The sequence below is a fragment of the Meriones unguiculatus genome, chromosome 6 (genome assembly GCF_030254825.1).
Source record: "Meriones unguiculatus strain TT.TT164.6M chromosome 6, Bangor_MerUng_6.1, whole genome shotgun sequence".
NCBI lineage: Eukaryota > Metazoa > Chordata > Mammalia > Rodentia > Muridae > Meriones > Meriones unguiculatus.
The window spans coordinates 43225574-43251947 of NC_083354.1; the positions used below are offsets into that span (position 1 = coordinate 43225574).

The window sequence follows — 26374 nt, forward strand, 5'->3', positions numbered from 1 at the left end:
CCATATGGGTTCTGGAAGTGCAGCCTAGGTCCTCTGGAAGAGCAGACAGTGCTCTTAACCACTGAGCCATCTCTCCAGCCCCTATTTTTGTTTTTTGGGGTCCCATATAATCTAATTTGGCTTGTTACAGTCAAGGATGACCTTGAATTTCTGATCCTTCTGCCTTTACTTCCCAAGGGCTGGTCTTACAGGCATGATCCACCACACTCAGATTACGTAATGCTGGGCAAGGTAAGCATTTATAGACTGAGCTATATACCCAGCCATATTTTTTTGTTTTGTTTTTCGAGACAGGGTTTCTCTGTGCACCCTTGGCTGTCCTGGACTCACTTTGTAGACCAGGCTAGCCTCAAAGATCTGCCTTCCTCTGCCTCCCAGAGCGCTGGAATTATAGGGGTGTACCAGCTCGCAGCCTTACTTCTAAAATTTTGTTGTTCTTTTAGGGACAGAGTCTCATGTAATCCAGGCTGACCTGGAACTCATGTAATTGACAGTAACTTTCTCGAAAGTAACGTGAATACACACATAATTCAAAACCAAACACAAATACTAAGCTTTCTGATCTACAGACACGTTATCTTTCCATGTACTTTTGTAGGTCATAGTTGGCTTTGTTCCCCAGGGGGGATGGGACAACCATATTTCTATTTCTAGATCTCCCCACTGCTTTGTCTTTAATCACCCCAGACAGAAGCTGTCAGCTGTAAGCAGTAACTCTCCAGGTCCCACTCCTAGCCACTATTCTATTTGTCTCTACAGGTTTACTTATTCTAGACAAGGTGTAAGCGGAACTGGAGTAGCTGTCTACCTCACTTCTCTCATTTACGTACCTTGAGTTCTTACCCTATAGCCTGACTTCCTAGATTCCCACCACTGGTGGGTGGTGCTGTTGCCCCCGCTGCACAGATAGCACTGAGAGGGTGATTCGCCTAAGACCACTCAGCAACCAGCCTCTATGTTTTCAACCAGACGGTGCAATTCCCCTCACTAAGCTCTGGCTCGCGCCATCCCTAAGTGGTTCAGTATCCATAACTAAGTAACTTTCCTGTTGCTGTGACAAAAATTCCCTGACAACGAAACTCAGGGGAGAACATTTTTTTGTTTTAAAGTTTCAGGGTACAGTCAGTCATTGCAGGAAGTCAAGGCAGAAGGTGGAGCAGCTGGTCGACTCAGTTAAGAGCAGAGAGTGCTTGTATCCTTGCGCACAGTACTTTCTGTAGGGAACAGTGCCGACTTAGAGTAGGCTGATCTTGAACACAATCAAGGTAAGCCCCCACAGCTGCCCACAGGCCAGCCTAACCTAGACCTCACTGAGAGGCCCTTCCTGAGCGATTCTAGATTGCGTCAAAATCAGAGCTAAGCATCCCATAACCAAGGCTATCTCCAAACCCAGCTTTGGAGATTTCTAGATTTCCTAGCAAGTGGTTGGATGTTCTCAGCATGAAGCAGATGACGTGATAGGGAAACAGGTGAACTGTCCAATAACGACAGAAAGCAGCTTAGGAAGTCTTGTCCAGGTGAGTGGCCAATAAGGGAAATTCTCTAAGAGAAAGTGCCTTGAAGCCAAACTAACAGCTTGGATCCTGGTTATCTGTTGTGCTTGCTAGAACTCACTGGGTTCAATCACTAACCTTGCTCATAGCTTATAGACTTCAGGGGTACCATTCTTGCTAGTCTTCCTGTGCCTTGTGAGAGAGCCATGCCTTGTTGGGGTCATCTTTTGTACACTGTTGAAGGATGTCTCTGTATATACAATTGTTGATTGCTAAACCAGCAGAGGGCCAAGTACTGTCTAGACTTTGGTATTGTTATTTTTATAGCTCATCACCTGCCTCTTATTTTGTAAATTCTCTTCCTCCCTCAACTTTTGATTGGCCCAATAAAGAGCCTACAGGCAATATGTAGGCAGAAAAAGGGAAGGCAGGACTTCTGGGCTGAGTCTCTGTGAGAAGAGTCAGATGCAGGACATTTGCCATGTGACACAGGAAGAAACAGGAGCTAGGACTGAGTGAGAGAGAGGTAACAGCCATGTAGTGGGACACAGGCCATAATTTTCTGGTTAGAATAGCTGAGAACATGCCCAAGTATAGTGCCTTGGCTTTTATAAATAAGTCTCCGTGTCTTCTTCATCTGCAGGGAGGTCCAAAATGTCCCGCTATAACTCCTGGAGATAGAGCTACTAGGTCTAAGCCTTGGTAATGCTCCTGCTTTAGAAAGTCATACCAATTTTCTAAAGTCCTGGTACAAATTTATACATCCAGAGCCTGGAAAAAAAAGATGCCTTTTATTTTACATGGAAGTCTTCCCCATCCTTCCCTTATTGTTCCCCATTTCAAGCAATGAGCTGGAGGCAGGCAGAAGTTCAGGCTAGCCCGCTTAGGAGTCCTCCAGCACTTCCATCCATATATAGTCAAAAGTGAGTGTTCTATAAAAACAGGCACCCAGCCACATCTGGTTGGAGCTGTAAGCAAAACCTGGCAAAAAGAAGCCAGCCCTGCTGAGTAGAACTGTAAACTGGTCATGTCAGCTCCCAGAGGTCAATCCAGTGTGCTTCAGGGCAAAGAGGACACAGGAGTGCATTTTCTGGGTGTCTCTTCCTGCAGTGGTCCAAGAAGATGAGCCATCTTTTAAAACACTCTCTGGGTGGCCAAGTCTTGGCCTAATTGGAGACATGACTGTGTTCACTGCTCATTGAAGTATGAAGGTATCCAGCTTGGGCTGAGAAGGAGAATTCATAGTCTTTATTCTCACTTTCTGTTTATTCCTGGCTTTGGGCTTAACAGGCAATGGTCGGATAATGGCTGCGTCAGTCTGGAAGCGATGTCAAGGAAGAAGCTTGGAGTGGAGACTGGAATGATACCTGAGCAACAAGGTGCCGCTCTGCCAATCTAAGGTTGCAGACCCTGGCAGCAAGGAGCCTGGAGACTCGGGTCAGGCCATGGTGTATGCCCCTAAGCTCAGCTCAGGCCATGCCCATAGAAAAAGGATACAGGCTGGATAAATTTTGTTCGTCCTCCAAGTCCATCGAAGCCTATTCTTACCTAGGGCAGAAGGAAGAGATGAGTGGGTCAATAATGGAAAGGGAGCTGCTGACCTCGCCCTACCCGAGGCTGGACGCTCGCTGCACTCACCACATCTGTGCTGCAGCGGGACTCCGCTGTGCTCCTGTGTTGTTTCTGAGCCCGGACAGCATTCCGGATGAAGACAGGGAAGCCACCAGTCAGTTCCTCATCTGGCTCTCCTACACAGCGCTGACCACCCAGTGAGAGCTGGAACTCCTGTTGGGGTAGTGCCAGAGTCAGACAGCAGCCCAGGACACAGGGGAATGAGGGTGGAAGTTCAGGACAATCTGATGTCTCAGACAGGAGGCAGAGGGCAATGAGTTAGGATCCCAAGTATGGCTCTGAAGAGTCTTAGTCCTGGGCCAGGGGAGGGAACCTGAACCTAGTTTGCACTCTCAGAAATAGTTTTTCTTTTTCTTTGTTTTGTTGTGAGATGGACTCACTATAGCTCAGGCTGCCCTGACTCACCGTACGGGTCCTCCTGCCTTTGCCTCCTGAACGCTGGGTTATAGGCATGAAGTACCATGCCCAGTTTTCTCTTTGCTTGTTTGTTTTCAAGACAGGGTTTAAATCTGTGTAGCCTTGGCTGTCCTGCATTCTCTTTGTAGACCAGGCTGGCCCCCAACTCAGAGATCTGCCTGCCTCTGCCTCCCGGGGGCTGGGATTGCAGGTGTGCAGCACTGTGCCTGGCTCCATGCTCAGTTTAGAAGTATAGCTTTTTCATGACAGTTCTGGCAAGGACTATGTGACTGCTTGTGTGTATTCGAGGAACCCCTGGCCCTTACCTGCTTGGAGACTTTGGGTATCTTCTTGAGGACGTCCTCCACAGGAGAGCTGTAAGAGTGTGAGACATGAAGGCAAGAGGCAAGTAAGCAAGAAGAGGGCCAGACTTGGCACATGTCCTTTAAAGGACCCACTGTGTGGCATGGATGCCATCATGGCTATGCTTTGGGCAAAGTACCTCTACCCCAAGTACAAGTCTGTGAATAACTGAGAAGAACTGTGTCAGAGTCAGGGTGGATGGGACCATGGCCCAGTCTGTGGTTTCATTTCAATGTTCCCCACGTTCTTGGGGTCTTCACATGTTCTAGTCTCTACCTAGCCTAGGGAGCCCAGCCAACTTACTATGCGCAGGAGGACATGCATTCACAGCCTTTTAAAGACAGAAGCTATCTAACCCCCCTCCTGTCTGTTTGGGGGTTAGAGACACCACCTCCACAAAAGCCTCAGTAAGACCTGGCAATGCAGCCTGCAGAGCACTCCCAGACTTCCACAGGGCCCTTGCAAGAAGGGCCTGCAGCAGAAGTGAACAAGAGCTGGGTTGTGGATTCTATTCTGGACACTAGTTCCACCCAACGTGTGGGACCCTTGCAGCTAGAAACTCTCTCCTGGCATTTTTCTAGGTAAGAGAGGAGGCTGGAGCATCTCAAGCCATGAGGATGGGGTAGGAACAGGGCCTGCTGACTCTGGACCCCTCTGATCTAGTTTCCCTAATCCGCAGTGAACCCACATGATGACCATAAGGAGACTCCCCACCTGTTACAAGTCTGGCTCTGACCAGGCAAAGCCAGGTTGGGGGTGCTCTGTGCTCCCTCACAATCGCCGAAGATGGTGGAAGTGTCTATTAGCTTGGCGACCCCATGTGCCTATAATCATCATTTTTCTCTTTGTCCTCTCCCTTCTTCCTTGTTTGTAGAACTGGGGGTTGAATTCAGGGCCCTTTCCATGGGAGGCACTCTATCACTGAGCTATATTCTGAACCTGAACCTCCATTGACAGTTGAAGAGGAAGCAACTGAAGGAAGCCAGAGGGCAGAGCTAACATCGTAAGCGCTCTGCTGCAGCCGGCATGACTCAAGACTTCTCACTGCTACCAGGCCCAGCCTCCAGCAGCACGGGTGTTATGCCCAGCTGGTCCGCCCTTCCATTCTCTTTCGCGCCATTGCCTAACATAACAATTTCTTTGTCTTATATTCGAAGCCTCTCATTATGCTTTCCTTAGGACCAGAGAGATGGTTCAGCCCGTGGACATGGCTTTGATCTTTAGTCCCCACATGGAACAAAACAAGAACCCACCCTACAAATTGTCCTCTGATCACGGTATGTGTCCCCCTCACATACACAAAAATAAATGTAATTTTTCAAAATGTGAAAAGAATTCCCTTACTGGAGTGCCACAGACATAAGCAGATGAAGGGGCTGTCATTTCCACCGTGACTACACTGGTGTGCCTGGTCAAGGAGATGGGCTCCCCTCCTAGTTCTACTGCACATCTAGAGCAGGCCCCATGTGTCCCCTTACAGCTCCACACAGGTCTTCGTGTCTGCTTAAATGGGATATTTCCCTGGGTGGGAGGGTCATGGTTTGAGATGGTCCTGCATTAAGCATGAACTCGGAGGTACTTGGGAAAATTCAGAGTCCCACACTCAGGACTCTGGCAGGCATTCAAAGTATTAGAACACCTGCCTCACCACCCATCCAGATTTCCCCTGCTGGGACTCAAGAGTTCTCTCTCGAATCCCAACACATCATCTTGAGGGTGATGAGGATTAAGGAAACAAGCAGGAGGAGTGTACGCAGAATGAGCACTCAGGCCAAGGAAGAGGCAGCTGGGACCGAAGCTGTATCCTACCCTAAGCAGCTGCATCCAGCACTTAGAGCTATCAGGGCAGGACCCACGGGTGACTTAGCCACTCCCAGCCAGGTTCTGGGCACCGCCAGGGACCAATACTCACTGTGTCCTCTCCAGCTTCTTGGGGTGGCTGTGCTGGGAGCTCGGTGCTTGGGCTGGAGGGGTTTTTACATCAAACGTAGCATTGAGGTCAATCTCATCACTGAAGGACGGCCGGTGGAGCTTCGGGTTCAGCATCTCCACAGGGGCTGGGCTGGGGGTAGAGACAATCTCACTACTTGGGACTGCAGTGACAACCCAGAAAGGTCGCAGCTCAAGGATCAGAGGCAACTCAGCTTGGCCCAGTGATTTGTCTCAGCTGGGAAAGACAACTGTTTCCAAGCCTGAAGCCCCAAGTTCAGTTTTTGGCATAAACAAGGTGGATGGAGAAAAATGAATCCCTCCAGTTGTCCTGATACCACATGCATGTTGTAGCACACATTCATCAAAACATATCTATGCACAAACGCGCACCCGTACACACTCTCTCACACACACATAAAAATGTTAAAAAAAAAAAAAAGAAAAAAAAAAAGAAAGAAAGAAAAGAGGAGGAAAAGGAAGAGACAGTCAACTCCAGGGGATCCTAATGCCAACCCGACTCAGGGTCGTCCTAGAGAGAGGCCTAACCAAAAAACTTCAGCCTTTGCATAGCCATGTAACCACTGAAAATCTGGAAAAAGAAGGAAGTAAGGAAAGCTAAAACAAAACTCAAAAAAGAGGCTGGTGAGGTGGTTCAGTGGGTAAAGGCCAACAACCTGAGCTGATCCCCCAGGACCCACATGGTGGAAGAAAACTGACTCCCAGGTTATCTTCTAACCTGCACATGAGCGCCATGTAATACATGCACTAAGGCTTACAATAAATGCAGTGGGAAAAATGTTAAACCAAATGAATGGGCTATTTCCCTTTGACCACACATACTCCTTTCTCAGAGTTCAGTACAAGAAGCCATTCTGACATGTTACCACAGAGTGACACAGATGGAAGGATGTGGCTATTTATCATAGCAAATGGTATGATAGTGGTCTGGTACTTCAGGAGATGACAATGATGAAGACACTATGTGGTACTCAAGAGTAACTTTAGTAACATAGAAAAATACTCATATAGTTCAATTAAAAGCAATACAGAGGCTGGGTGGAATGTCACACACCTAGGATCTCAGGAAAGAAGATCATGAGTTCAAAGCCAGAATGGGCTACATGAGTTTGAGGCCAACCTAAGCTATATATCACTATATATCAAAACTGCCTGAAAGAGAAAAAGAGAATATAAAAAATATATGTGTGTACAAGCCAGGCACTATGGCACACACCTCTAATCCCAGCAGAGGCAAGGTGGACTGTGAACTTGAGGACAGCCTGATCTACAGTAAATTCCAGGACAGCCAGAGAGATCTCTCTCAAACAAACAAACAAACAAACAAACAAAACCTATATATGCATGTACAATCACATGACTTGGGATACCCTCTCCTCCACAAACCTAGGATTCTGTGGTTTTCCTTCACTGCAGTGCAGGCTTGGCTTGAGGCACTCTGCGTGATTCTGTCACCTCTGAGACACTCACCTATGGCCAACTTACACAGCTTCATGTCAGGGGCCTCAGGAAATGAGGCAAAACACTCAAATCCCTCCTCTCTTTAGCTCTAAGCTAGAGCCAAAGCCCTAGGCAGATGTGTTACCTGTGTGGCAACGCCTCCTACACGGACTCAGCTCCTATCAGTCCTACCTCAAATGAAGGTCTCCCTGGCTCTCACCAGCCCTTAGGAACCCTTAGGTCTCACTAGAGATGTCTTCCTAACACCTCACCTATAGCACCCTTTCCTCTGATTTGCATCCCAGTGGGCAAAGGGCTGTGGTACAGCTTTCCAAAACTCTTGAGAGAAGGAAAGAGCAAGAGTCCCTTGGAGCCGGCCCCACCCCTTCTAGGTTTTCCTCAGACCTCACAAGCTGAAAAGCAAGGCCAGGTCTGGCAAGGTTAGAGGCAGGGCCACTTCCCAAGGCTACCCTAAAATAACAGAAGCATGGCTGGGGATGTGGCTCAGATGGTACAGTGCTAGCCTAGCATACATGAGGCCCTGGACTCAATCCCAGCTCTGCATATATCAGATGGGGTAGTACATGATTGAAATCCTAGCACTCAGGATATAGATAAGGAGTTCAAGGTCATATTCAGCTACATAGTGAGTTTGAAACAGCCTGCGTTATATGAGACCCTGCCTCACAAAAGAAGATAAAATAATGAAATAAAATGACAGCTGGAGAGATGGCTCAGAGATTCACAGTACAGGCTGTTCTTTCAGAGGTTCTGAGTTCAATTTCCAGCAACTACATGGCAGCTGATCTGATTGAGGCCCTGTTCTGATATGCAGACATACATGCAAAACACCTGTATAAAAAAGTAAATCTTAAAAAGACAGAAGTAAAGGGTAATCCCATGACAATGAATGGGACAGGATGACACTCGGAGCCTTCCACATAATACCAAGAGCATGACCAGCATGGAGCCTGAGGCCTTAAGCAAGTCTGACAAGAGTTCAAGGCATCATTAGTAGATAGATGACAATGAGAGACATGAGCTGGCCCTCAGAGCTATCTTCCAGAAACATTTCCAACAGTTTCTACTGTTCTTAGGATAAAATCTCCACCTACAAGGCTGACAGAGATCTGGTCCACCTTAGCAGTGGCCCTGGGACTTTGAAATTGCCATCCTCTCTGCCCGGATTTCTCTTTCTTCAGATTTAAATGGTGGCTTCATGAATGTGTCCATACATTTCAAATACATTAGGAAAGTTTAAGATTCTTTCCAAACCACACAGCAACAAGTTAGTTCTAAAGGGAGGAAGATGGAGGCACTTGCAGTTCAGAGAAAACTGGAAAGGCTGCCCCCGAGGAGCAAAGAGTGGTTTTTGAGATCTTGGGGCCCTAAAAAGAGAATGTGAAATTCAGGATACACTATGCCAAGTAAAAAGGGCTAGTGCTAAATGCAATGGTCCTATACCCAAGTTTTCATGCCTAAAAAGACACTGATGGAGGAAGGGAATTCAGTCGTCCTGCATCTAACTTGATGGGCAGCCCAGCTGGCTTCGGACTCAGGTTTGACTAAGGTAGTGTCCTCCTGACTTGAGAGATCAGAATTGTCCACTCAGCGCCAAGGTAGGAGGCAGGCCCTGGCACAAAGCTGAGCACAAAGGGGAGTTCCAGAGTCTGTAATACAGTGCATACGTGGTGGGCTCTGGCCTTAATCATCCACCCCCTCCCATGCTAACCTAGCCTACTAAAACAAGGCTCAAGAGGATGAGAAGGGTCTGGCTGCAGCTGGTACTCAATACCTATTACAGAAGTATGAGGTCCAGAGAAGCCTGGGTAGTAAAGAAAATTAGCAAAAGCAGGTATGGAAAGTCCCTGGGAACCGAGAGGTGGCCCATGTGCTTGTGTTTTCCTCACTACAAACGCCAGGCACAGAGGACAGCTGTGTGGAAAGACACTGAGCTTCACGAGATAGAGGGGCCATCAGGGGCTGTGGGTGCTCTAGAGAATGATTTTGTACTCCCAGCCTTGAGGCAGCCTGGGCTCTAAGGTTTTTGTTTTGTTTTTGTTTTTTTATATACAGGGTATGGCTTCTGAGACTGTCATTTCCCCTATTATACCTTTTTAAGCTCTTGACAAGGCCCTCATGTTACACAGGACTTCAGAGAAGGCATGGCCGATGGCTGGGTGTGGTAGGAGAAAGGATAAGGAACAGAGCCTACTTCGTTGTCAACATCAACCCACTGTTGGACCTCAGGGAAGATCATGCGTCCACCATGGTCCCACAGGCCTCAGCTCAACCTAAACTAGAACAGGCAGGTAATTTTGGCTCCACAGAGAGATGCTGAGGAAAAAGAATAAGAGCTGGCAAGATGGCTCAGTGAGGAAGGATGCCTGCTCCACAGGTCTGGCAACTTTAGGGAGATCCCCTCGACACAGGTAAAAGTAAAAGGAGAAAAATGACTCCACAAAATTGTGTTCTGCACATGTGCACACACACTCATACATACACATATGTATGCATGTACACACACATACATACACACACACACACACACACACACACACACACACACACACACTCTTCAAGTGCTATGAGTTATGTTGGATCTGAGTGGACCCTTCTCCCTAAGATTAAACGGAGTCTGAAAATGAAATGGCAGTACTTAGAACAAGGTTTTTTGTTTTGTTCTTTTGCTTGTTCTCAACACTATCTGGCTGAGAAGACTGGCCAGAACAACAGAATCTTCAGTGAGGAAAACAACAGAAGCAAAGGTGAAAGCAGGGGGAGAAGTAATGTCCTTTTATGGTTGGCTGTGACACTGCAGGACCCTGAGAACTTAAATCTAAGCTACATCTGTGAATATCCCAAGATACAGTTTTAAAAATCTGAGAGGTGAGCCAGGTGCAGTGGCACGAGTCTGTAATCCCAGTACTCAGGGAGGCAGAGGCAGGTAGTTCTTTGTGAGTTTGAGACCAGCCTGGTCTACAAAACAAGTCCAGGACAGCCAAGGCTACAAAGAGAAACACTGTCTCTGACAAAAAGAAAAAAGAAAAAGAATCTGAGCTGTGGAAAGTCAGAGGGCACAGTGCCCAGGAACAAAGTACAGTCCTAGAAAATAATGAATGAGTGAATTTCACGGGCAAAAGAAGGGATATATGGATTTGCCAAAATACGTTGAAAAGTGGCGTAATTAGCTGGGTGTGGTGATGCACACGTGTAGTCCCAGCATTCTGGGAGGCAGAGGCAGGCAGATTGAAGTGAGTTCGAGGCCAGCCTGGTCTACAAAGCGAGTCCAGGACAGCCAAGGCTACATAGAGAAAGCCTGCTTGGGGGATGGGGGATGGGAAGGAGACAAATGGCTTAAGTAAAACTCTGAGTGAAGGACAGGAGTTTTTAATTTGGCTCCTGCTGAGGTCCTCTAGCAGGCAGAAGACAGCCTTGAGGGTATTCTTAGCCTGTTTCCCTGAATCACTCAGGACACTCAGGAAGAGAAACACTTGCTCGTGGCAGGGACACCAATCACTGGGTCTTTTGGCTCCCTCTGCTGGCAACCTTAAAGCACACACTCCTGAACCAGAGGGGGCAATTTTATTCATTTATTTTGGACTCTTGCAGTCCAGGAACTCTGTAGACTAGGCTGGCTTCAAACTCACAGAGATCTGCCTGCCTCTGCCACCTAAATGCTGAGATTAAAGGCATGAACCACCAGCACCAGGCTGAGGGGGAGTAATTTTAGAGTGAGAGCACTTGCCAAGTTTGTTTCAGAAATGGGGGCGGGCAGATGCATGCGGTGAGAAATTCCAGGAAACCCCAAGACAGCTACCACTCCTGCCCCATCCTCAGACTACTCAAAGGCTTTCTCTGCCTTCCACTGTCAGATCCCAAATTCTCTCAAAGCTGCTTTCCAGTTAGACAGAGCCTGGCTGGAAGGGGAACAAACCTCTCAAAAACCAAGCGGCTGACAGTCTCACTAGACACTGGAGGCAGGTTCAAGGTTCCCTGTAACATCGTTAGCTTCTTTCTTAGGCTCTGGAGGAGAGAGAACGTGAGAGAACACTACTGAGGAACTGAGGACAAATGCCTGTGTGAAGGGTACCGGAAACAGAGTGAGGACTGAATGCCTAACACCTGGCCTCAGAACCCCTCTTTTGTAGAGTCCTCGCTCTGGTGATTACTTGGAAGTAAGTAAGTTCTTACTTGGAAGTAAGAACTGTGCAGATCATAAAGGAAGATCCATGGTGCTCTTGGCCTTCTTACTGAGGAGGCACATGCTGGAGGCCAGACCAGGCTCAGGGTGCACGCCCTGACCCACCTGCCAGACCCAGGAGGCTAGGGAGAGCCTAGGACCACCACCCCTGACTGGGACCCAGGTTCCCAGGCAGAAACAGCCCAGCCCTACTCTTGAAGGCACATAAGCAACCCCTCATGTCCCCTTACTTCTCATCAGGCCAGGATGTCTCACCGTGATTTCCTTGTCAGCACTCTGTAAGTCCTTCTGGGCTGACTTCAGTTCTAACTTGGCCTGATCCAGCTCAGTGCAGACAGTCTTCAACTACAAGAAAGGATAAGCCAGTGGTGCCGCGTGTCCTGCCCCTACTGCAGCTACCCAGCGTATGGCTGAGTTAGAGGTGAGAAGAAACTGGAGGCACGGGAGAGACCACAGACCTCTGGGGGCTAGCTGGCCTCAACTAGGCATAGATGGAGGGCAAACACTTCTTGCTATACATTGCAGCCCACAGAAGGCAAAAGCAGCTGGCCCAAGAACCCTCAGTTTTGGGATGGGGTATAAAACAGGCTTCTGGAGTTGCCACACAAATAAACCAGCTAAGATGTGTCTAGGAACCAAAAAGAGCAAAAGTAAGTGTGTGGTGGGGGCAGATCTCCATGAATTGACCTCCCAAGTGGACAAGCCAGTCAGAGACGATGCACAGTGAAGAGCAGGAACTAGTGTCTGTAGGCCACCTTTTCTAGCCCAGTGGGGTCAGGCTGGATGGCCTAACTCAGGGATCCAGGTGAGCACAACAAAAGAGAAGCCAAGTCTCCTTCTTTCCCCTTTGGTCCCATTCAGTTACCTTGCTCCTAGAGGAAATCAAGTCCTTCTTCAGCTTGTCAGCCAGCTCCCCTGAGGCCTTCCGAGCTTCTTTCAGATTCTCATATTCTCTGCCATGCGGCCATGAGAAGAGGTGACAGAACAGAATAGCCTGAATCCCCAGCACCAACCTAATGAAGCCCTCATCCAAACCCTTAGCTCCTCCTTACTCTCCCATGACAGGCCCTGCATATCTAATGAGGTGGAGAAATAAAAACAGGTCTGTCACCTGCAGGAACTGTGACTTGAGAGAGTATGCAAGAAGATCCAGCCTCACTAGGGGGCTCCCTACACCCCCAAATGAAGGCATTTTAGATTTTCTTGCCTTTCAGTCAAGTGGCACCTTTCTCCCAATTTCATATCACCCTAATGAAGAATATGGGCAGTTTCCCATAGAAGTCAGACAGGGTCAGACATGGTGGTGAAGGGAAATAGACTCCAGACATCACGAGGGAGCTCACCGCTCAGGGCTGCATGAGCTCCTCAGAAATGACACTTAGAATTCATACTCTGTTCTCTCTGCAATTCTAAGCCAAGTCTGTCTCCATGCAGGAAAGTGGGGGTCAGAGAGGCTTCCAAGGTGCCCTAAGAGTTGGAGCTCATCCCATGACAGTAAGGGTCTAGAATGTGCTCCTTTACATCGTCTGCTTTACAAAAGACATCAGCAGAGATGGGACTGGGGGCTCGCCGTCCAGTTCCTCAGCTCACATACTTCTTGAGGGAGATGCAGTACACTGCCAACTGCTCCAGCGCTGACTGTCCCACGCCCATGTCTCGGATCATCTCCTCCACCTCAGACCGCTGGCTCTGGAGCAGGAGCTCAATTCTAAAAAACATTTCCCGGCCCACGGCATTTGAAATCTGGAGGCTGATGGTTAGTCTGCCTCCCTTTGCTGCTGTTACTATGGCAACAGCCTGGGCTGCTAGGATGCTTTAGCAGGTGGGTGTGCCCAAGGAAAGGTTCCACAGCAGAGCTGAGCTGAGCTGAGCTCAGCTCCAGGGATGCTTCTGAGGAAAAGGAGGTGCTAACAGAGGACTTCAAGGTCAGGGACTTCATGGGGAGAGGCTCCTGGGGAGAAAGGCATGGCAGGCCATCTATCCATAGGTAAGCACACAGGGAGTGTAGCAAGAGTACCCATAAGAAGGGAAGGGCCACAGAGGATGAGAAAGAAAATCTGTGCCCACATGCACCTGGAAATCTGAGTCAAAAGGTTAACAAAACCCCTTCTCAGCTGCAGTCCCAAGGATTACAGCCCCTCCTCCAGGGGCCCGGGGTGTGAACGCACGGCACGAAATCAGCTACAAACTCACCGCTCCATGGTCTTCATCTTGCTCCTGAGCCGGCGGGCCTCCTCCTGGGCTTGTCTGGTCTCATCCTGCTGCTGCTCCAGGAATTTCATCTGCTTCTGAACAGCAAGCACACCCATACATCTTCTTGGTGCTTGTCAGCCATGGCCACTGAGAGCTATCTGCACTATAGCTTTTGTCTGGTTGGTTTCGGTTTTGGACAGGGTTTCACCAGATACCCCAGGTTGGGCTTGAACTCACTATGGAGTCAAGGATGATCACGAACCCCTGATATTTCTGCCTCTACTTCCCAAATGCTGGCATTTTAGAAGTTTACCTCTCCATACTTGGCTATCTTTTAAAGATGTTAAAGATAAACACATATTTTTAAACAGCAGGAAGAGGGCCCCTCATGTTGACCTATTCTCTGTGCTCTGTGTGTAAAGTGCTGGGAATTCAACGCAGGCTTTGAACTACAGCCCTCGCTTGGCCTATGCTTCTTTTGCTAAGAGAGTTTACAGCAGCTGCTTCCTCACCTCTGGAGATATGCCTTACTATAGGCACAGCTCAGCGGCTTAGGCCCACTGTGGGTGGCGAAGGTTCTGTGGTCTTGGTCTCATGGTACATGCTTACAGTGCCTGGATAGAAGAACCAAGCCAGGAGCTGTCCTCAGCATGAGACCATGCCATCTCTGACCTGGGGATGCCATCAGCAATTGTTCTGCAATCTGGTACTAGTTTGCTCCCTCCCACTGGCTAGGCCATGTGATTCAGCTCAGCCTCAAAGCAGGAACAGAAAATGAATATCCTAGGGCCTTGTCTGTTCATGAGACTGGCACCCAGCAAAGGCTGCTCCTGCCTACCAGGCTAGAATATCAATCGTGAGTTCAGATCAATCATCTCATGGCCCTCGGAGAGCAAGAGGCTCACGAACTCAGGCTGATACAAAATTCATCTGGGTCTAGGGCTGCTTGCTCTACAGGCTTTGATCTGCTCGGTCAGCTCAGCACAGCGGACTTCAAAGGCCTTTGCTCCTCCCTAGGATGCTGTTTGATCTGGCTCCAGAGAGCAGCCCCGCCAAGGACTGGAGTCCTAATGGAAGATTCTTCAGACGGGCCTCCTCAGCGGACGATGAGCCACTTTTGGAAACATGGCCCAGCCTACTCAGGTCTCCGTTGAGCAGGCCCTCTGTGAAGTGTTGTGAAGGCCTTGTTACCTGGTACAAAACCCACAAGCACAGCCATTATAGCCCCTTTTCTCATGGGCTAGGTGGGTACGGTATAGAAGGACCTCGGGAAGAAGAGATTTGCCTTCATTTTACCACTGTATAAATATAAAGTGGTTGAGGTAGAAATGTGAGCCTAGGCTGGGCATGGTGGTGCAGGCCTTTTAATCCCTGCCCTTGGGGACGCAGGGGCAGGTGGATCACTGTGTTCTAAGTCAGCCAGGGTTATAGTGAGACATTCGATTAAAAAAAAAAAAGCGAGCCAGGACTGTGGCTGAACCTCCCGCTGACCCTCAGGACTTACTTTAAGACTGGAACACAGCATCTCTGCCTTGCCTAAGGCATTCTGCAGGGACTCCACTGTGGCATTGCGTTCTTCCAATGTGTCCCGTAGTGTGTCAATAATAGCCTGGCTGTCCCGCTTCTCCCTCTCTGGAGCAGGGGCAGAGGGGAGCAAGACAAAGGTCCAACCACGCATGAGAACCTGGGCCCCCAAACTCAAGCAGCTCACCCCCGAGAGCTTCCCCTCAGGAGACAAGCTCTCCGATTGAAGATACAAACTCATTGGGTAGGACCCCTCCCCAAACTGCTCCTGGGCAAGAAGTTCCAAACAGCGGGAAAAAGGCAGCGCTGGCCTACACAGACAGCTTCAGTCACCCCTCCTCTCCTTTTTGGCTAGCTACAAGAGCTAGCAAGACTCTTGGACATACAAAGCAGGAAGAGCCCCTGGCTTTGCCAGAGGTCAGAGGCCTTCCCCTTAGGCTCCCTCCCTTCAACACCCAAGTCAGAGGCACCAGGGCCTCTTGTCTCTTGCTAACTTACCTTTCTGGGAAAGCTGGGCTCTGATATTATCCAGTTCATTCTGCAAAATAAGCCACAGGAGCATGTTACAGCCAGCCTCCATTAGGCCTCCCATAAGGCTGTGTAGACCCAATATACTTCAAGGCCAAGCCAACAGAGACATGCACATTATTTTATGTCTGTGGGTCTTTCTGTTTGTTTGTTTTGAAACAGACTGTCACTAGGTAGCTCAGGCTGGCTTTAAACTCACAGAAATCCACCTGTCTCTACCTCCATAGCACAAAGATTAAAAGCATGTGTCACTATGCCTGGTATGGGACATTTTCTTTCTTCTTTTAAAAAGGTTTTTTATTTATTATTTATACAGCTTTCTGCCTCCATGTGTGCCTGAGTCCTGGAGGAAGGCACGAGATCTCATTATAGATGGTTGGGAGCCACCATGTGGTTACTGGGAATTGAACTCAGGACCTTTGGAAGAACAGCCAGTGCTCTTAACCTCTGAGCCATCTCTCCAGCCCTCTTTTTTATTTTTTTAAGATTTATTTATTTTGGGCCAAAAGAAATGGTTCAGCAATTAAGAGTTCCAGAGGTTGTAAGGTCAATTCCCTGAAAGCACATGGTGGCTCACAACCATCTATAATGAGAGCCAATGCCCTCTTCTGGCCTGCAGGCACACATACATAAAGAGCCTCATATGCATAGAATGCATAAATCTTATCTATATATATTTATTTTATGTGTGTCAGTATTTTGTCTGCATTTATGTCAGTGCACAATGTATTCACATTGTCTGCTGAGGCCATAAGGTGTGAGACTCCCTGAAAGTGGAGTTAAGGACAGTGGTTAGTCACTGTGTAGGTACTAGGAATCAAATCCTGTTATCTGAAGAACAGCACTCATAAATGCTGAGCCATCTCTCTAGTCCCTTTCTGAGCCATTTAACAAGCTAGGTAAGGTGCAGGAAATGAATCCCACAGGAAGTGACGCTTGATGGTTGGTCAACAGCACGGGCTTCCAGGGCTCCTGGGACTGCAGGAGCCTTATGCTCTCAGAGCTTCAGCTGTGCTCACCCAGGACACAGAACAGGGATGGCCAAGCACTCTGAACCACCACTAGTTCTCTCTGTCTTGGGCTTTGCCTATTTCAGTCTACCTCCCTCCAAGCTCCAGACTGGCTCTAAGAGAAGTAAATCCAGCTCCCACTTAGGAGTCTAGAGAACTCAGTGTTCTTGTGAGCAAAGGGGATGTCTACAGCCACAGTCAGAAAAACAACGGTTTTACAGCACACTTCCAGGCTTGGGCGGGGTCCTTTATGGAAGAATCCGGTAGACTTTCTCCCGTATCACCCCTTGGAGGTTAACAGAAGATTCAAAGTTCCATGCGTTACTATTAGTAAGCAACCCCCGCCCCCAACCTCTAACCCGTCTGCCCAGAACTCTGGGAGCAAGAGCCCCTGGTGGCTGAGCTGGGCAGTGTCGACCAAACAACTGGGAATGGAAATGGTAGATAGGTAAGGGCATGCAGGGTCCACTGAGACCAGACACCCCATAGGCTCCTGGCCCCTTCCAGGCCTCAGCAGGGTGCCTTCAAAGTCCTTGCTCTAAACTATTCAAGATGCTGCCTCCCTCCCTGTCTCATGGGCTTGGCTTTGAAAGCTGAAGAAAAGACTGGAAGCTGCCTTTGTTGTCTTCATCACAGGGAGGACACCTCTTAAAACTGGGAGCAGTTACCATGACGATGAACTGGCTGGCTCCAAACACAAGAGCTCAACCATCTTGAAACAAGGAGGCTCCAAGGACATCACAACACCCAGGGGGCTGAGGTCAAATGAGCTGTAATCTAACAGATTCTCAGCAGATTAACTCTTAGAGTCCAGCAATCACGGCCAAACCCCAAACCAACCTCACTAAGACATGTTGCCAGTCTAGCTCCCGCACACAAAAAGGAAGGGAATTTTAGATATGGAGGGGAAACAGGAGAAGCACAGACATGAACCTGGTTACCCTCCCCTGTAGGCTTGCTTTCCACATGGGCTAGAAATCCTGATTCCAGGGGCTCTGCCCTCTATGGCTGGGCTTGGAGAAGCCTAAGCATGTGCCTTTTATACCATGTTCTCCAGGCAATTTTGAGGCCCAGCCTGGTTAGGGAATGGTGGGTTCACACATCCTCCCTGACTGATGAGAAGAGAAGAATTTCCTAACCTGTCACTAACTGTCCAACAAGAAAGTGTGCTGGGAAGGAAGGGCATAAATCCTTCATAAGGTGACCAGTCTCAAAAGAAGAGTTCTGTCCTTCGGTCCAAATAGCCCTGAAAGCCCAAGGGGAGGTCCCCTAGTTGCTTGGCCCCTCTCCTCTCACAGTATATGCCCCTGATGACTCTCTCAAAATCACTTGCCCCTTCACCTTGATAGCTCTACCAAGTCTTTGCTGCACAGCCCTAACTCCATCCACACTCTAGGTACCCTTTCTTTGTGTTTCTTTTCTTTAGGTTTCTCTGTGTAACAGCCCTGGCTGCTGCCTACACTTGCTTTGTAGACCAGGCTGGCCTTGAACTCACAGAGATCTGCCTGCCTCTGCCTCCCGAGTGCTGGGACTAAAGGCATGTGCCACCACACTCAGCGGAAAAGTGAACCCTCAAGAGGGTTCAAAATTTAGTAGAATGAGATAAATTCTGGGTACCTTTAAGAATTCTGCATCCAAGACACTCTCCTCTTCCTGGGCAAGGTCAAAGAAAAGCTTATTGATAATGGTCTTCTTGCCAACCTAGATGGGAGAACAAGACAGAGAACCTTGATGGAGCGTGGTCCAAGTCAAGAAGGAAAGACTGAAGTGGGTTTGACTGCCTGCCACGTGTCCTAGGTCTGCTCTCAGGCTAACTGCTCAGCACACATCCTTCTGAGTCAGAAGACTTCCTCGTTCCTACACACAAACAGAATCAGGCCTGCTGGTCTGCTGGGGGCTGAAGTCATGTCTATGCATGGGGACAGTTGCTAAACATTAAAGGAGGCTAAATGTACACAAATGAAGACTGGACGGGAAAGTCAATCTCCCAGCCACCCACAGGGTGTAAGCAGGCCTCCTGAGTGACAGACATTTGTGAGATCCACTGACCTCAAGAAGAGGGCTAAAAGGTCAGTGTTTCTACTCCAGTTGTCTTCCCCACCCCCGCTTTCTGGAAGGAGGGAGTCTTCAGCTGCAGCACCTCCACTCCATCAGCCTTACCTGAATCCTACACTGTGGGCAGGTCCGACTTGGTGCTGTCTCAAACCACTGGATGAGGCTACAGTGAAAAAAGAAAAAAAGACAAGTAATCTGGCATGGCGGGGGGGAGGGATGCAGGTCACATGACCCCTGCTTCGCCTGCCTGCCGACCTGCCTGCCTGCAATGAGAGGTGACCACTCCACGCAGGACCTTCCGGAAGGCCTTGAGCAGTGCTGCTTGGGTTTGGAAGGCCTGGCCCAAGGCTGTTCTTTGCAACATGGGCTGTAGCCCATGTAGGTGGCAGGCAAAGCTCAGAATCTCTCTGAGTTTCTGATAATACCCTACTTTAAGTTAGGGTGTTAGGAGTTATACTCTTAAGTACTGGTAAAAGCAAAACACAGTCAGATTTACATACTTTATCAGCAAAACTCAGGCTTTACATGTTAACTGCAACAGTCCCCTACACTGGGCGGTGGTGGCGCACACCTGTAATCCCAGCACTCAGCACTCGGGGAAGGCAGAGGCAGGCAGATCTTTGTAGCCTGGTCTACAAAGCAAGTTCAGGACAGCCACGACTACATGGAAGGAAGGAAGGAAGGAAAGAAGGAAGAAGGAAGGAAAGAAGGAAGGAAGGAAGGAAGGAAGGAAGAAAAGAGTCTCCTGTAGGTACCTACCTATAGTCTTAGGCAGGAGAATTGCAAGTTCCAAACCGGCCTAGACTTCAGAGACACTGAGGGTGGGGCAGACTTCTTCACCCCAGGAATGAGAGACAAACTCCTCTTTGAAAAATGATACCACCTCTCATGCCTAACTCTTTCCGACAAATACATTGAAAAACTATAAATACATTCAAAAACCACATACAACAAAATTAAGACCAAGCAGCCACAATGGAATGAGTTAACCAAGAAGCAGCTTATCAATGAGTCATTTAAACACAATGAAGAGAAACTGGGCACATGCACAAAGCATGTTCTGTACGATCTCATCTGTATAAAAGAAAAACACAGGCAAAATGGTGCCTTTATGTGGTGTGTGGGTGCTCGTGGGGAAATCAGAAGAGCACTGAGGTTCCTAACGCAGACATTATCCTCTGTCTTCTGCAGAGCTGGAGAGCAAACCCAGGTCCTTATCCATGCAGGACAAATGCTGTTATCAGTGAGCTCCCCTCCCAGTTCTACAGCATGCTTCCAGTTGTGAATGCTGGCCGCCAGGATGTGCTGGGTTTGGGGCAACCCTACAAGCTACGTACTTTTAACATATGTACTTTTCTGTAGATACTTCTGCAGCACTTCAACAGAATAAAGAAAGCTTGGCAGTGGCTCATATTTATAATCTCGGCATTTGGGAGACTTAGACAAGAGGGTTGTCATGATTTTAAGACCAGTCTGGGGTGCATGGTGAGTTTCAGGCCATCTCAAAAACTAAGCAGCCAGGTGTGGGGTGAATGCCTTCAGTCCTAGTACCTAGGAGGCAGGGGCAGGGGCAGGCATGTTTCTGTGAATTTGAAGCCAGCCTGGTCTACATATTGAACTCTGGACCAACTAAAGCTACATGGTGAGGCCCTGTCTCAAAACAAAAACAAGCTGAGCATGGTGGCACACGCCTCTAATCCCAGCACTCTGGGAGGCAGAGGCAGGCGGATTGCTGAGTTTGAGGCCAGCCTGGTCTACAAAGCAAGTTCAGGTTAGTTAGCCAAGGCTAATCCTGAAAGAAAGAAACCCTATCTCTAAAAAGACCAAAAAAAAAAAAAAAAAAGAGTTGGGCACGGTGGCACACACTGTGTCTCAGGTGTCTGGGAGGGTAAGGAAGTACAATGGGGAGTTTGAGGCCAGCCTAGACTATATAGTGAGATCTTGTCTCAAAGCAAAACCACACAAACAAGCCAGCTTTGATGGCACACAAATGTAATCCCACGTAGAAAGTAAAGACAGGAAGATCAAAAGTTCAAAGTCATTCTCAACTATACAGTGAGCGCAAGGCCATCCTGGGGTTCAAGAGACCTACCAACAAAACCAACCAACCAAAGTTTAAAGATGGAGAGTTAAGGGCAGGGATATAGTTCAGTGATAGCGCATTTGCCTACCATGTGTGCAACCTGGGTTCTAGATGGCAAACAAGACAACAGAATTTAAAAGATGAAAAAAATATAGATGATAAAAGACATAGAAGGAACTCTGAGAAAATCTGGCACACATATGTATACAAGTTCCAAAAAGACAATGGTAGGCAGACCAATGCCGCCCACCTCCAAAAAAAGTCTATCCTGATCCCTAACCTGGGGACATGTAATCTTCGATAGCAACAAGAATTTTGCAGATGTGGCTAAGCTACAAGTCTTGAAATGAGGAGGGTTCCCAGTTGTTAAGGGTTGAACCCAGGGGCTCCCACATTCCGGCTTGAGTTCTATGACCGCACTACACTTCCCAGCACTAAGATAAACAGCCTCAAAGGGTTGCACAGTGAAAGCCTGGTATAAAGTAAGAAGGAAAGAATCTTGAAACATGCTACGATCAGTATAAACATATCTTTACAACACTATGCTAACTGAGATAGACAGTCATAAAGGACAAACTGTACTCAGGGAAATCAAGTTCACTGAGACAGTTACCTGGGCCTTGGGGCAAGAGACAGCTGGGAGCTATAATTGAAGCGGAATAGCATTTTGATTTGGGAAAATAAAAACATTTTTAAAACAGTGGTGGCAGCTGCACAAATTGCGAATTCTTAATGTCACTGAATTGTATAATCTTCTTTTGCTGTAACCCAAGCTGGTTTTCCTCTCTCGGCCTCCGGAGTGCTGGGATGAGGGGTATTCACTACTCTACCTTGAGGTTTTGTTCTTGGTGTTACTCGAAATGTAAACTCCAGCCCTATACAAGCTAGGCAAGCACTTTACCACTGAACCACACCACCAGCCCTGAAATCATTAAGATGGTTTTTATGATGGACATACTTTGTCAAAACAAAAACTGAAACAAAAATCAAATAAATAATCCAAAAATCAGTCTGATGCATTCAACACTCATCAGGACAGCTATCATCAAAAAGGAAGGATTAGGAGTATGGCTGTCTGGGATAGTACTTGACCTAGGATGTGCAAGACCTTGGGTTTGAATCTTAGTAACACACACAAATATACACATGATAGTGTTGCTACGGATGTGAGAAAACTGGAATCCTTTTTTTTTTTTTTTTGCTGCAGGCAAGTTGGGAGCATTGTGGTATATACTGGGGCATTATGGTGCATGCCTGAAATTCCAGCAAGTGGGAGGCTAAGGCAAGAGGATTGTTCAAGGACAATCTGGGCTACATAATGAGAACTTGTCTAAAACTGTATGTGTGTGCGTGTGTATATGATTTAGCTCAGGGGTAGAGCATGGGGTTAGTACCAGTCTGTGTTCAATGTCTAGCACTAAAAATAATAAAATGGTGTTTAAAATCAGCTTGTGCAACACAGAGAGATGTGAGAGAGAAATAGAGACACACACATACACAGAGACAGAGATGCAGAGACAGAGACAGAGACAGAGAGAAGAGAAGCAGGCAGCTGTTGTGGAAAATAGTATGCCAATTCCTAAAAAAGACTAAATATAGACTCTCCATATGTGCCAGTCTTTCAGCTCCCAGGTATACATTCTAAAGAACTGAAAACGGAGCCTCAGACAGGAATTTGTACAGCAGTTCAAAGCAGCATTATTCATAATCTGAAAATACCTGTCTATCAACAAATGAATGGATAAACAAAATATGGTATTTCCATAAATACAAGTAAATATTGGCCACAACAAAAATGAAATTCTGATACATGTTATGAGATGGATAAATGTTAAAATTATTATGCTGAGTGAAATACATTAGACTCGAAAGGGCAAAGAATACAAGACTCCATCTGCACCAGAGCCCTAGAATAGAAAACCCAGGCATAGAAGGTGCAGAAGAGCATCTCAGGGACTGGGAGGAGAGGACACGGAGAGCCAGTGTTTGATGGGAAATGTGCTTCTGTCCGCACTGTTCAGGTAACAGTGCTGAAGGGTATACAACACTGTAAATGTTCTTAATGCCACTGAATCAGCACCTAAAAAGGGTTGAAAGAGTGCAGGTGTAGCGGTACACAACTTTAATTTCCAAGCTCAAGTGTATCTCCATGTTCAAGATCAGCCCAGTCTACACGGTGAGACCTTGCCTCAAAAAAAAAATAAAATAAAAGTTAAAATAGTTACTTTTATGTAATGTATAATACAATAATAATAATAATAAGTGAACCAGGCCTGGTGGTATATGCCTGTGACCTATCCCCTGAGAATCTAAGAAAGAAGGAGTCTAAGATTGAAGACAGACTGGCCACATAATGTAATAGTAATCTTTAAAAAAAAAAAAAAGCAAGGGCTTGTAGCCAGAAAGATGAAGCACTGGCCGCTCTTCCAGAGGACCTGGGTTCGATTCCTAGCACCCACATGGCAGCCCACAACTGTCTGTAACTCTGTTTTCAGGATATCTGACGCCCTCTCTGACCTACACAGGCACCAGACACACTCATGGTGCACAGACATACCTGCACACAAAACACCCTCTTGCTTAAAATAAAACAGAATAAAAAACTGAAGAAACAAAAACAAACAAGGGCTAAAGATGAAACTCAGTGGCAGAATACCTATCAGTGCACAAGTGATCCCTGGCATCACACCACACACACACACACACACACACACACACACACACACAGAGAGAGAGAGAGAGAGACAGAGAGAGAGAGAGAGAGACAGAGAAAGTAAGTGGAGGCTGGAGGCTGGTGATGTAGCTCAGTGGTAGGGTACCTGTTTAGCATGAGCAAAGCCCTGAGTTCAAATTATAGCTACAGAAGGAGATTAAGTTAGAAGGTGGAGGCAGGGGGCTGGAGAGATGGTTCAGCGGTTAAAAGCACTGGCTGTGCTTCCAGAAGACCCGGCAGCTCCCAATTTTGTCTGTAACTCCTGTTACAGACAAATCTGACATCCTCATGTAAACATACATGCATTCAAACATCAATGTACATAAAAATGTTTTTAAAAATAAATTATTTAAAAAAAAAAAGAAGCTGGAGGCAGGAGACAGAAGCTATTCTGAGCAGTAAGATAAATAATGGTATAAACTTCATAACTGAAAAGCTAAGCTAAATAAATACCACAGATCCACACTATAAGCAACCGACTAAACAGAAAACACAAAGAAACACATTTCATTCCTGGTTGGTTGATCACAACTGTCTGCAGCGCCAGCTCCACTGGGGTCAAATGCAGTTGGCCAGTGATAGCACCTGCACTCACAGGCACAGTCACACAAATACACTCACACATGAGCTAAAGTAAGAGTGGGCATAAAAAAACCAACAAAAATCAGCTGGGCATGGTGGTGCACACCTTTAATCCCAGCATTTGGGAGGCAAGAAACAGGCGGATCTCTGAGTTTGAGGCCAGCTAGGTCTATGGAGAGAGGCCCTGTCTTGAAAAACCGAAAACACAAAACACAACAGGTGGAACAAAATAGAAAATACCGAATATGAGAGATTTAATCTAAATATCATCAGTAATTGTGGCTTTTTAGGTAGACTAAAAGGTACAATTAAATACAAACAAAAATTAATGCAAATTTTTAAAGCCAAACATGCTTTCAAGAGACAGATCTAAAATATAAATACACAAGAAAGTGCAAAGTTAAAGGACAGGGGAGGACCTTTAGGGGTAGGGTTGCCTTCTAACCTAACTACACAATGGCTCCCCGAGCATGGGGCTTGTGCCGTGCAACACTGGATTACGTGGTTTCGTTTTTGTATTTTGACACAAGATCTCAGAAAGTGCAGGCTGGCCTTAAACTCACTGTGTAGCTGAGACTGACCATGAACTCCTGATCTTTCTGCCTCCACATCCTCCCTCCTCTCCGGCCTGTAATATGATATGCAGTTTTAAACTCATATTCCTTAGCACAAGTTAAAGAGGCGCCTACCTAACTCTTCTCAACACACCCCTGGGAAGCTATCACTTCCACCTGGCCCACTTCGGCCCAGGTTGGAAAGCTTCCGTGTGGTTCCTCTAATACCATCACCTGAGTTCCGACGATGACCGCCTCTAGGCCCGACACCCCACAGCCTCAAAGTGGTTCCAGGACACGCGCGGGAGCCCTGCACCGCTGTCACTCACCATTGCAAGTGAAAAGTGTGGCCACAGTGGATGGCAGCCACGTCGCGAGAGTGATCGAAGAAGTCAGAGCAGATAGTGCACAGGGCGCGGATAGGCATGATGGCTCTACTCCAGCAGCCCACATAGCCTGGGAAACTGCAACAGGTCCAGCTTGTTGGCAGCACACCCGGAGCTCCACTTCCTTCAAAATTCGCTCCACGACACGACTTCCGGAAAAGTCCGGAAGTTAACCCGAACTCACAAACAAACTACGTCTGAGTGCTTCGCTCTGATTGGACAAACCTCGGGACGGGGCGCGGATTAGCGAATATCGGCCCGCCCTCCCGCCTGCCGCGCGGAATCCTGGGACTTAGCGCAGTAGCTCTTAGGAGTCTTGTAAGAGTGGGTCCCCGTTTCTACCAGCGAAGGACTGGGGCGGAAACCATGACGCTCTGTCTCAAGCCAGAGCTGGTGCGAAACGAACCAGACCTCTTTTTGTTGCACTTGGGGACAGTCAGGCTGACAACCCAAGGAAAAGGGATGATAGTCCGCGGCTATGGATAGACCTTGCCCTGGCAGCCAACAGTCCCCAGACCCAAAAAAGGCCCCCACTTTCTCAGCTTTCTCCTATGGATGATCTTGGAAAGATGAACACATTACGGCCCAACCCCTCAAACCACTACACTAGCTTTGGCTTTATTCAAATAAGCCCTAATGATCCTTGAGATTAGATAGACACTAGGGCCAGGAATTTAGCCCTTACCTCCCAGGATTACTCATGCCTAGGACTGTAGGATGGTGATTTTGAAGGTACAGATGCTTCAAAGACCAGGAAATAGCAAACCCTCTTTATTATTCCCACATCAGATAATTTAAGGTACTCCCTGAGAAAGCAACCCAGGTGAGTTCACCAAAGCCCATCTGAGCTGAAGCGAGTCTCCTTAGGGATTGCTATGATGTCGTTAGCAGTATTATTCCCCCAGAAGAAACATACATGACTCATTATTATCAAGCGGGTCTGCTCCAGCTGGGGAAGACAAGAGTTAAGTCTTTTTGGTCTAACGGGGAAGCACAGGTATTAACAGGAAGCAGGCATCAACATACAGCACAGAACTGTTGTGCAACCCCACCCTCTCTCCAGTCCAAGGAGGCCCACTTTGCCCATGAGCAAGGTCTCTGCCTACAGTGTTGGACCCTGAGTGGATTTCACCTCTCTGTCCAAGTTAAGACAAAGGCTCCCTGTCAACAAGAGTTGGAAAAGCATCAGCCCTTCTGTGCTCAGCCTAGGGCCTAGTTCCTGGCTGAACCAAACCACTCACATGGTTTTCTAAAGCTCAGAGGGTTCC

The 26374-nt window shown here is 47.7% G+C and overlaps 1 protein-coding gene across 2 annotated transcripts; it reads right to left on the minus strand.

Annotated features, from left to right (window-relative positions):
• Window positions 1-2265: 2265 nt before the first annotated feature.
• On the minus strand, window positions 2266-25724 carry Traip (TRAF interacting protein). Of its 2 annotated transcripts, XM_021662500.2 has the most exons (15): window positions 25050-25724; window positions 18894-18951; window positions 18351-18434; window positions 15694-15733; window positions 15176-15303; window positions 13672-13766; window positions 13073-13186; window positions 12344-12431; window positions 11734-11823; window positions 11212-11300; window positions 5797-5946; window positions 3848-3896; window positions 3132-3278; window positions 2991-3041; window positions 2266-2811 (listed from the first exon to the last, which is right to left on the minus strand). In XM_021662500.2, the coding sequence occupies exons 1-15, from the start codon at window positions 25145-25147 to the stop codon at window positions 2689-2691; spliced, it is 1404 nt and encodes a 467-aa protein (XP_021518175.1). In that variant the 5' UTR covers window positions 25148-25724; the 3' UTR covers window positions 2266-2688. The 2 variants fall into 2 exon arrangements, with proteins under 2 accessions (XP_021518175.1, XP_060241280.1); XM_060385297.1 differs by lacking the exons at window positions 18351-18434; window positions 18894-18951 and having other exon boundaries at window positions 25050-25110.
• Between the last annotated feature and the right edge of the window lie 650 nt (window positions 25725-26374).

Excerpts from the sequence above, each read along its gene's own strand:
- Traip (XM_021662500.2), bottom strand. The coding sequence starts at position 25,147 with ATGCCTATCCGCGCCCTGTGCACTATCTGCTCTGACTTCTTCGATCAC. Across the intron at positions 12,432-13,072 it reads TACTGCATCTCCCTCAAGAA|AGAATATGAGAATCTGAAAG; the intron begins GTATGTGAGCTG and ends GCCGCATGGCAG. Across the intron at positions 5,947-11,211 it reads AGCCGCTTGGTTTTTGAGAG|CCCAGCCCCTGTGGAGATGC; the intron begins GTTTGTTCCCCT and ends CTCTACCCCCAG.